The following is an 11,422-nucleotide window of genomic DNA, read 5'->3' on the forward strand; positions in this document are numbered from 1 at the left end:
CCCTCACTTTCGGGGTAGGTTCTTGCGGTGCCCGACGTGCGGGCTTGGCGGGTGATGCCAATTAGCCGCCGAACCACCAAGTGAGCGGTCGATACAACGGGGACTAGCGTGTTGGGAAGCACGTGAACATCGGGAGAAAAATCACCGTGTCAACTTTGTTCTTCCCGTTGTTTGCATCCTCGTTACACAAGCTTATAATTACTTTTATATACATTGTGCCTGTGTAGTTGCTCTTGTAATTAGTTTGCTTGTGTAGCTCACTAGTTACCTTCTTGCTTGTGTAGCATAGAAGTAGCTCCCTTACGTGACTATTTTGGTTTGTGTAGCCTTGTTAGTCACATTGCTTAGTTTATGTAGCTAAGTATTTGCGCTCTTTAATTTGGCATTGGTTGCCTTGTTATTGAGCATTGCTAGTGAGCTTAGTTGACTTTGTGTTTTTGCTTACTAGCATGTGTAGAAGCTCCCCGTTGCGTAAAGTACTAGTGGCATAGGTTCGTGTGACCTTGCTTCTAGAATTGGTTAGGTGAGCTCTAGCTAGTCCGACACCTTTGTTTGCTTAATTAGGATCTTTGCAAGGTGCTAGAGAACATAGATAGAGGGGTATAGTCTCGGCTAGCCCTGGATAACGAGCCGGCTCGGCTCGTTTGGGCTCGGCTCGTTCTGGCTCGTTAAGATAACGAGCTAGCTCGGCTCGGCTCGTTATCCTAACGAGCCAGAAAGCCAGCTCGGCTCGGCTCGTTAAAAGCTCGAGCTGGCTCGTTAAGCTCGCGAGCCAGGTATAAAAAATACACAAAATATAATATTTGCATTTATTTAAAGTTTGAGAATAATAATAATACAAAAGAAATACATCTAGACCAGTTATCAGTCAATTTATAGGGTCTAGACCAGTTACCAGTCAATTGTAAAGTGTAAGACATAAAGTAATACAAAAACTAATACAAGTTTTGATACTTTTTTCCTGGAAGCTTGGCTCGTTTAGCTCGCGAGCGGCTCGCGAGCTGGCTCGAGTTGGCTCGTTATAGCTAACGAGCTAAAATCTTGGCTCGGCTCGGCTCGTTATCATAATGAGCCGAGCCGAGCCGAGTCGAGCCAGCCACGAGCCGAGCGAGCTAACGAGCTTCGAGTTTTTCGTCCAGCCTTAGTCTCGGCTAGACCGATTGTTATAATTCTGCATTTGTTTTGGTTAGCCAGCGCGATTAGATTTTAATAACGACTATTCAGCCCCCTCTAGTCACCATCTCGACCTTACAGCCCCCGGCCCCGGTGCCCGCGTGGCCGGCTCCGCCTCCAACCCGGCGCCCGCGCAGCTGGCTCCGCCCCCCGCCCTGGCGCACGCGGGGCTCCCTAGCCCCGGCGCACGGTGGAGGACGGGACGAAGACAAACGGCGGAGGAAACGAAGAAGGGCACGATGAAGAAGCAACATGAGGGTATTTGTGACTTTTTACAACGCAGATTGACAGCGTTAGATGAAAAAGTGAACGGAATGGCTTGAGAGACAAAAAAAAAAGTGTCATAACACATAAGTGCGTTTGAACTTTTTAGTAACACGTAGCCCGTGACCATCTTTTATAATGGCACACTGGTAAAAGACTGGCCTAAGCCCACCCGATGCGTTGGATGGATGGGCTTTGACAAATACTCAGACTATAGGTGTATTTTCGTCCCTGAGGTACGACCGGGACCTCGTACCTCGCCGAGTTCATTCTCGGCCGAGTTCATACTTCATACACAATAATGAGTTCCTCCTCACATAGAGAACTCAGTCTGACAGGCTCCGCACTAGGAGGCCCCCATCAACTAGACAGACCCAGTTAGAAGGGCGCGCTCCTGCGAAAACTCAACCACACCCAAAGGGGGAGATGTCCGAAGCGAAGCATGAGGGGGGTTCGACTGGTCATTTCTTCCACTCGAAGAGTCAAAAGGCTTGTAGTATGATGAAGTCGTCACCTCGACGTAACGTCCACAGCGTTGGGCGTGCTGCCCACGCGGGACATAAGGGAAGGCACACCCCCTCACGAAACAGGATGTTGTTGCTTCTCTTGCATCTCTTATTATTGTTCCTATGAAAGTGCCAATCGAAGAAGTTTAAGAGCCAATTGTCATTAAAAATCTGGCTCAACCCACTATGCAAGAAGTGGAGAAAGGTGCTTCCGCAAATAAAGATAAAGTCAAGGGCACTATGTTGGATTCTATGTATTTCCAATCAAGGTGGTGCCATTTGCGCTTGACACCTTGACGCAACGACACAAGCTTCAGCATACTCGTCGTAAGAAAATCAAGATAGATGCCTAGAGCTGTTTGAAAGACCGTCGATATACACATATCATCCATAGAACAATTTGGCTGATGTATACATCGCCCTTAGACAAAAAAATTACCGATGAACTTGACATCGTTGTTATGACAAACATGTGTTTTTAAACTTGCATATGCTTTGCTTTAAAATAGGGGGCATATATATGTTAATAGCCAAAATGGATCCAAGAGTTGAATATGTATGGAACTAGAAAACCATGATTGGACCGAAAGAATCAAATTCGGATCAAATCACATTTAAATTGAAAAAAATTTGTGACGCTCCGCAAAAAACAGCAGGCCGATTTGGACTATCACCATGTTGGTGCCTCGGCTCGCAAAACTGGACCAACAGGCACCAGGCTGATTGTGATCCGTGTATGTAGCAAATACGAACTACTAGCAAGATCAGAAGCCAAGAAGTCTAACTTGAAGCCATTATTGGCCTGGGGCAAAATAGTCCGATTGTGCAACAACGTGCTGGGACCCTCCTCCCATTTTGATTGTTGAGTATAAATTAAATCAAAGACTAATCTCGGTTGACTAGCCGCGGATAGCAGCCTGGTGCGTGCTACCGGGTGGGGTGACCTAGCTAGATCTATGATCTATCTCATCAATCAGATCTACAAGGAAAGACGAAGATGAGTGGGTTTACCGTTATATGACTTTTATCAGCGCCATTAGACATGTTAAACAGCTTAAGTTCAAGAGAAGACCAGCTCAGTTGATGAAGGCGGTCATGCATATGATCTGTATATATTCATTAACGGAAAGCGTCTTGCAATTTCGCTGCTTTCAGCATGGTCTCTTGTTGCCAATTCCGTAAATTTAATATGGACAATGGTGTTGCTAAGGAAAAAAGAACTCGCTTTCATGCTCCTCTTTTGTTTTTCTTTTAGCCGGGAAGGCATACCTTGTGCAGTCACATGTAAATTTACTTGAATCGCATTTTTTTCAAATAGTGACAGAAATTTCAAACGTTTGACGTTTACCACTAGATCTTTTTTTCTGGATCGTGTCCTTATAACACGTTTTTCATTAAGAGAAAGCAGAGTTTAACAAGTTATAACCAACTTAGGTAATTCAGAGATTACCGACTACATAAAAAGAGAGAAAAGGCAGCGAAGGGGAAGAACCCGCAACCCCAAAACCCTACTAGCCATAACCTCGAGAAGACTGCAGAGTGGACTAGGTCACGGTGGCAAAGCATCCACCAAAGAAGACGAAGAACCAACAACACGGCAGCGTAGCATCCGCCCAAGAGGATCAGAGCAACCTCGACGACAAAGCATCCGCAAGGTGAGAAGCCCACACCAACTCGGCAACAAAGTATCTGCCGGAGAGGGGACCAGGATAGCGAACGGCCTAATGGAATTTTCAACGACACCTTAAGGAGGTAGATGACGCAAGCTGCGACACCATGGGCGGCTAGGAGCAGAGGCCGGGCAGGGCTTTCACCCAAATTCCAATCGACAACGAACGCGAACCCCTCCTTGCTGCCCAGCCGAGGACATGTCAGCGGCGACGTTTACCACTAGATCATAGGTTAGAACTCGGGGGGAGGGGGAGGGGCTTTAGACTTTATTGTCACGCAAGTGGGGGCTTTTCAATAATTTTCCGTCGACGTATATATCCCTTCCGCTTCCGGCCTTCAATGTAACGTTGGTGAGCAGTGAGCAGTGAGCACACGCAGACGCAGAGGACGAGGAGACGAAGGCGCGAAGCGCGAGAGGCGCAGCAGCGCGGCATGGAGTCGAGCAGGAGCTGGAGCATCGACAGCTACCTCAACGAGCACTTCGACATCCCCGCCAAGAACCCGCCCAGCGAGGCCCGCCTCCGCTGGCGCCGTGCCGTCGGCCTCGTCGTCCGCAACCGCCGCCGCCGCTTCCGCATGTTCTCCGGCCTCCACGCCCTCGACGACGCCCAGCGCCGCAAGATCCTGGTACGTACATACATCCCTCTGCTACAGGCCGTAGAGCTAGAACCCTTCTCCGCGTCGCGTCGCTGTCGTTGAATCGCGCCGTTCAAAACAGTGGATGCGCATTACGGGATTGGGAAATTGCTAGGAAACTTCCGCTGGATCAGCCTTGAGCCAATGAGCCTTGGTATGTGGATGAGCACGCCCGCCTCTGGCTAGCCATCGCTTTGTGCCTCCTATATGGACAGCCATGACATTGACTTGTCTCAGCCTCTCAGGTCCCAATCTCAAGCCAAGCATGGTTCCCATAAGCCACCATGTCAAATCTGGGGATGATGTCTGATTGTCTGTATTCTTCTCTCGTCTGAATTCTCTCAAGGTCGTGGAACAGGAACTTTAGATCCCGGTGGCGCCCCTAGCACACGGCCAAAACGTAGAATTCAGGATCTTTCTTTTTTCTTGAAAAAATTGGCAGGAGCTCTGCCTTTCAATTAAGAGGAGAAAAATAGTTGATTATGTACAAGCAAAACCAGGGCGGAGCATGAAAAGGATAGGCTCTCTCCAAACACTAAACCCCTCTAGCCGAATGCTCTGATTCTTTGCTCAATGTCGTCTTTGATCCTTGCTGCTACTTGCATCACTGATTCAGAGTTGTTGTTGAATATGCGCTTGTTTCTCTCTTTCCAGAGGTTCCAAAAGGTGTATATGACCATGCCGTTGAAGCGTTTCTGCTCTGTTAGGGGCACTACAGTAACAGCCTTCTCCCACTAGGATATGATCTGCAAGGGGTCTCCCTGCTGCTGTCCTAGAGTAGTATCGAAGTATTCCCATGCAAGAATTTGTCTCCAAACCGCCTTGTCATAGGGACAGCAAAGACAAAGATGGAGTCTGGTCTCTAAGGGCCCATTGCATAGAACACAGTGTTCCTGATGTGCCCACCCTCTCTTTTGCAAGTTGTCTGCGGTTAGGAGTTTCCTGTGGATTAAAATCCAAGTGAAGACTTTGCACTTGTTTTCAGCATGTGCCTTTCAAATGCGATCCCTCGGAAATTTGGCAAAGGAACCTCTAAATTGGATCTGGTAAGCTGAGCGGGTTGAGTAGTTACCATCTGGTGTCCATTTCCAGATGATGGAATCTTTGACACCTTGGATCAGGTGCACCTCCTAGATCCCGATCCAAAGGGACACAAACTCCTCTATGTGCGTGGCTGTGGTGATATTTCCCCTCAGAGATCGTATCCAGTTGTTGTTGCGGAGCTCCTGCCGCACACTTTTATTTTCCCTGCGGACCATCGTGAAAAGATTTGGGGCAAGGTACTTGGGTGCCACCCCATCAAGCCAATTGTTTTGCCAGAAGCGAGCCTTTGCGCCATCACCTAAGGAGATTGTGGTTGAAGATTTGAAAAGGAGACGGTCGACATCATTACAAGGAAGCTCCATTCCTGCCCAAGGTTTGTTGTCTTCCGTCCAATCCTGCCATAACCAGCGAAGTCGGAGAGCGCGACCAAACCTTTTGAGATTGGGAACTCCTAAGCCACCAAGGTCTTTCGGTCGGGTGACTGTTGGCCAATTGACCAGGCAATGTCCTCCATTTTGACCGTTGTGGGCCAGGCCTGAAGGGTATAAATACCCCTCAAGCCCAACGGTCAGTTAAGGGCGGCACTACCGCCCTAGCCAAAATAGGTAAGATGATATGAAATTTGGCTGGCTATTTTGACTAGGTGGGAGGATGTAAATCTGTGAATTTGAGCATCTGGTTCAACAGTTGACCAACTGTCCTAAATCCCTCTTAATAGTACAGCTTTCCCTAAACTCAATTTCAAAACATAAAAGAATTTAAACTTCCTTTGAGCTAGGTCTAGCCACCTTTTGTAATTAGGACACCTGCAACCTGTACATGATCCTCATTTTTCGATTCCCTGCTTGTCATCTCGATAAATCTCATTAGTCCTCTAATTTGGTGGTCATCAATGCCAAAACCCACAATAGAGCTTGATTGCACTTACACCGGTCGCGAGTGGAACCTTACTGGAAGTGACCGAACGCTGGGGTCCTTCGTCCGGTCGTGCAGCAGCGGAGCATCCGGTCGTGAATAGGACCTCTCTAGAAACAACCGGACTCGGCAGAGGTGCGTCCGGTCGTGGCACTGTGCTGCGTCCGGTCATCACTTGACCATTGGCGCGCTGCAGCCGACCGTTGAGATCAAGCGATTGAGGTTGAACGGAGGCGACACGTGGCGTGCATCCGTTGATCGAACGTTGGCAGGGTGCGTCTGGTCGATCTGACCGGAACATCTGGTCACCCCGAGCAGTGCCCAGTGAAGGGGTATAATGGCTCTATTTTTGTGGGGGCTATAATAGAAGGGTGTCTCGGCCATGACTGGAGCTGAGCACCTAGGAGGACTTTTGTGTCCATGTTTGGTAGTGCTTGGGAGCCCTCCATTTCACATATGCTTGGCAATGATCATCCGATTATATGAGAGAGCGATTCTAGTGCGATTGCATCATGAGGTTGCATCGAGTGGCGCTAGGTGATCGAGTTGCAAGGCGGTGGTGCTTGTTACTCTTGGAGGTTGTCACCTCCTAGACATCTTAGTGGTGGTCTCCATCGAAGCCCGCAAGAAGCTTGTGCGGTGCTCTAAAGATGAGCTTTGTGAGGGGCATTGTGCTCGCCCTGATGAGGACATCACTCCTTTGGATGTACCAGCTGATCCTCCAACCGTCATGCAAGGTCCAATGACCTAGGCTCGAATGCGTCAACTCAATTTACAGGTGAGCTCGTTCTTAAGCGATCCTTTTCATAATTTTGAGAATAGACTACTACCTAATGATGTTATCTTGCTTAGGAACATTGGAGAGGGTTAAGAGGGACTAAGAGGACGTGGAGGAGGTGATGATGACCAGCAAGGACGTCCAACACAAGCCGGAGGCCCAGTCCAACACGAATTCAAGTCTGCCTCGGCCTTCAGGACCAATCTGCCTTAAACTGGTCACCTAGGACGCATCCGGACTCCGTTTTCGATGATCCACATATGGATGGAAAGCTAATTTGATAAGGAAGCTAATCCAAGTAGTTTCACGTCAAAAGCTGTTCGGAATCAACGGGAATCGTCGAAACAATTCAGCGTCCAGAATCTGCCAGGGTGCTGCGACACCGTCTTTTGGTCCATTGGACCATGTATCGAGTTTGGGCCCATTAGGGACGCGTCCAGGGGTCTTGCACGACCCTAGAGTCTTCATAAACAGCCGCCGCCCCTCCATTAGGGTTGGGTTTTGCTTAGATTATTCTGTCAAGAAACAGTTTCGCCGTTCATCGGTTTGTGAGACCCCAACTCGTGAGATTAATCTTTCATCTGTAATTTGGTTGCGTTCTTTCTTGTTCTTGCTCGTGTTCTTCATTGCGCAGGCAAGGATTAGCCTTATTGGCAAGGTCAACCTGGTCCGTGACTTGGTTGATAACTAGAGGAGCTGTGGTGCTAAGATTGTAGGGTTCGATCTTTCGATCTGAAGCCGGATCGGTGTGTCATTCTCCGCCACAATGATAGTTACCATCACCTAACGAAAGATCGGGATCCCCGTCTCCATTACGCCCCGTGGGAGCAGCGGAGAGCAACTCTAGTAAAGCATGTCATTGAGTTACCCTCACTTTCGGGGTAGGTTCTTGCGGTGCCCGACGTGCGGGCTTGGCGGGTGATGCCAATTAGCCGCCGAACCACCAAGTGAGCGGTCGATACAACGGGGACTAGCGTGTTGGGAAGCACGTGAACATCGGGAGAAAAATCACCGTGTCAACTTTGTTCTTCCCGTTGTTTGCATCCTCGTTACACAAGCTTATAATTACTTTTATATACATTGTGCCTGTGTAGTTGCTCTTGTAATTAGTTTGCTTGTGTAGCTCACTAGTTACCTTCTTGCTTGTGTAGCATAGAAGTAGCTCCCTTACGTGACTATTTTGGTTTGTGTAGCCTTGTTAGTCACATTGCTTAGTTTATGTAGCTAAGTATTTGCGCTCTTTAATTTGGCATTGGTTGCCTTGTTATTGAGCATTGCTAGTGAGCTTAGTTGACTTTGTGTTTTTGCTTACTAGCATGTGTAGAAGCTCCCCGTTGCGTAAAGTACTAGTGGCATAGGTTCGTGTGACCTTGCTTCTAGAATTGGTTAGGTGAGCTCTAGCTAGTCCGACACCTTTGTTTGCTTAATTAGGATCTTTGCAAGGTGCTAGAGAACATAGATAGAGGGGTATAGTCTCGGCTAGCCCTGGATAACGAGCCGGCTCGGCTCGTTTGGGCTCGGCTCGTTCTGGCTCGTTAAGATAACGAGCTAGCTCGGCTCGGCTCGTTATCCTAACGAGCCAGAAAGCCAGCTCGGCTCGGCTCGTTAAAAGCTCGAGCTGGCTCGTTAAGCTCGCGAGCCAGGTATAAAAAATACACAAAATATAATATTTGCATTTATTTAAAGTTTGAGAATAATAATAATACAAAAGAAATACATCTAGACCAGTTATCAGTCAATTTATAGGGTCTAGACCAGTTACCAGTCAATTGTAAAGTGTAAGACATAAAGTAATACAAAAACTAATACAAGTTTTGATACTTTTTTCCTGGAAGCTTGGCTCGTTTAGCTCGCGAGCGGCTCGCGAGCTGGCTCGAGTTGGCTCGTTATAGCTAACGAGCTAAAATCTTGGCTCGGCTCGGCTCGTTATCATAATGAGCCGAGCCGAGCCGAGTCGAGCCAGCCACGAGCCGAGCGAGCTAACGAGCTTCGAGTTTTTCGTCCAGCCTTAGTCTCGGCTAGACCGATTGTTATAATTCTGCATTTGTTTTGGTTAGCCAGCGCGATTAGATTTTAATAACGACTATTCAGCCCCCTCTAGTCACCATCTCGACCTTACAGCCCCCGGCCCCGGTGCCCGCGTGGCCGGCTCCGCCTCCAACCCGGCGCCCGCGCAGCTGGCTCCGCCCCCCGCCCTGGCGCACGCGGGGCTCCCTAGCCCCGGCGCACGGTGGAGGACGGGACGAAGACAAACGGCGGAGGAAACGAAGAAGGGCACGATGAAGAAGCAACATGAGGGTATTTGTGACTTTTTACAACGCAGATTGACAGCGTTAGATGAAAAAGTGAACGGAATGGCTTGAGAGACAAAAAAAAAAGTGTCATAACACATAAGTGCGTTTGAACTTTTTAGTAACACGTAGCCCGTGACCATCTTTTATAATGGCACACTGGTAAAAGACTGGCCTAAGCCCACCCGATGCGTTGGATGGATGGGCTTTGACAAATACTCAGACTATAGGTGTATTTTCGTCCCTGAGGTACGACCGGGACCTCGTACCTCGCCGAGTTCATTCTCGGCCGAGTTCATACTTCATACACAATAATGAGTTCCTCCTCACATAGAGAACTCAGTCTGACAGGCTCCGCACTAGGAGGCCCCCATCAACTAGACAGACCCAGTTAGAAGGGCGCGCTCCTGCGAAAACTCAACCACACCCAAAGGGGGAGATGTCCGAAGCGAAGCATGAGGGGGGTTCGACTGGTCATTTCTTCCACTCGAAGAGTCAAAAGGCTTGTAGTATGATGAAGTCGTCACCTCGACGTAACGTCCACAGCGTTGGGCGTGCTGCCCACGCGGGACATAAGGGAAGGCACACCCCCTCACGAAACAGGATGTTGTTGCTTCTCTTGCATCTCTTATTATTGTTCCTATGAAAGTGCCAATCGAAGAAGTTTAAGAGCCAATTGTCATTAAAAATCTGGCTCAACCCACTATGCAAGAAGTGGAGAAAGGTGCTTCCGCAAATAAAGATAAAGTCAAGGGCACTATGTTGGATTCTATGTATTTCCAATCAAGGTGGTGCCATTTGCGCTTGACACCTTGACGCAACGACACAAGCTTCAGCATACTCGTCGTAAGAAAATCAAGATAGATGCCTAGAGCTGTTTGAAAGACCGTCGATATACACATATCATCCATAGAACAATTTGGCTGATGTATACATCGCCCTTAGACAAAAAAATTACCGATGAACTTGACATCGTTGTTATGACAAACATGTGTTTTTAAACTTGCATATGCTTTGCTTTAAAATAGGGGGCATATATATGTTAATAGCCAAAATGGATCCAAGAGTTGAATATGTATGGAACTAGAAAACCATGATTGGACCGAAAGAATCAAATTCGGATCAAATCACATTTAAATTGAAAAAAATTTGTGACGCTCCGCAAAAAACAGCAGGCCGATTTGGACTATCACCATGTTGGTGCCTCGGCTCGCAAAACTGGACCAACAGGCACCAGGCTGATTGTGATCCGTGTATGTAGCAAATACGAACTACTAGCAAGATCAGAAGCCAAGAAGTCTAACTTGAAGCCATTATTGGCCTGGGGCAAAATAGTCCGATTGTGCAACAACGTGCTGGGACCCTCCTCCCATTTTGATTGTTGAGTATAAATTAAATCAAAGACTAATCTCGGTTGACTAGCCGCGGATAGCAGCCTGGTGCGTGCTACCGGGTGGGGTGACCTAGCTAGATCTATGATCTATCTCATCAATCAGATCTACAAGGAAAGACGAAGATGAGTGGGTTTACCGTTATATGACTTTTATCAGCGCCATTAGACATGTTAAACAGCTTAAGTTCAAGAGAAGACCAGCTCAGTTGATGAAGGCGGTCATGCATATGATCTGTATATATTCATTAACGGAAAGCGTCTTGCAATTTCGCTGCTTTCAGCATGGTCTCTTGTTGCCAATTCCGTAAATTTAATATGGACAATGGTGTTGCTAAGGAAAAAAGAACTCGCTTTCATGCTCCTCTTTTGTTTTTCTTTTAGCCGGGAAGGCATACCTTGTGCAGTCACATGTAAATTTACTTGAATCGCATTTTTTTCAAATAGTGACAGAAATTTCAAACGTTTGACGTTTACCACTAGATCTTTTTTTCTGGATCGTGTCCTTATAACACGTTTTTCATTAAGAGAAAGCAGAGTTTAACAAGTTATAACCAACTTAGGTAATTCAGAGATTACCGACTACATAAAAAGAGAGAAAAGGCAGCGAAGGGGAAGAACCCGCAACCCCAAAACCCTACTAGCCATAACCTCGAGAAGACTGCAGAGTGGACTAGGTCACGGTGGCAAAGCATCCACCAAAGAAGACGAAGAACCAACAACACGGCAGCGTAGCATCCGCCCAAGAGGATCA

The 11,422-nt window shown here is 47.7% G+C and overlaps 1 protein-coding gene across 1 annotated transcript; it reads left to right on the plus strand.

Annotated features, from left to right (window-relative positions):
* Positions 1-3,852: 3,852 nt before the first annotated feature.
* On the plus strand, positions 3,853-4,988 carry LOC136511082 (probable calcium-transporting ATPase 6, plasma membrane-type). The gene is made up of 2 exons (XM_066505299.1): positions 3,853-4,241; positions 4,905-4,988. Exons 1-2 carry the CDS (start codon positions 4,047-4,049, stop codon positions 4,986-4,988), a joined length of 279 nt encoding a protein of 92 aa, XP_066361396.1. The 5' UTR covers positions 3,853-4,046.
* The last annotated feature ends 6,434 nt before the right edge of the window (positions 4,989-11,422 follow it).

Source organism: Miscanthus floridulus, chromosome 16 (genome assembly GCF_019320115.1).
Source record: "Miscanthus floridulus cultivar M001 chromosome 16, ASM1932011v1, whole genome shotgun sequence".
In the NCBI taxonomy this organism is placed as follows: domain Eukaryota; kingdom Viridiplantae; phylum Streptophyta; class Magnoliopsida; order Poales; family Poaceae; genus Miscanthus; species Miscanthus floridulus.

Excerpts from the sequence above, each read along its gene's own strand:
- LOC136511082 (XM_066505299.1), top strand. The coding sequence starts at position 4,047 with ATGGAGTCGAGCAGGAGCTGGAGCATCGACAGCTACCTCAACGAGCAC. Across the intron at positions 4,242-4,904 it reads CCCAGCGCCGCAAGATCCTG|AGGTTCCAAAAGGTGTATAT; the intron begins GTACGTACATAC and ends CTCTCTTTCCAG.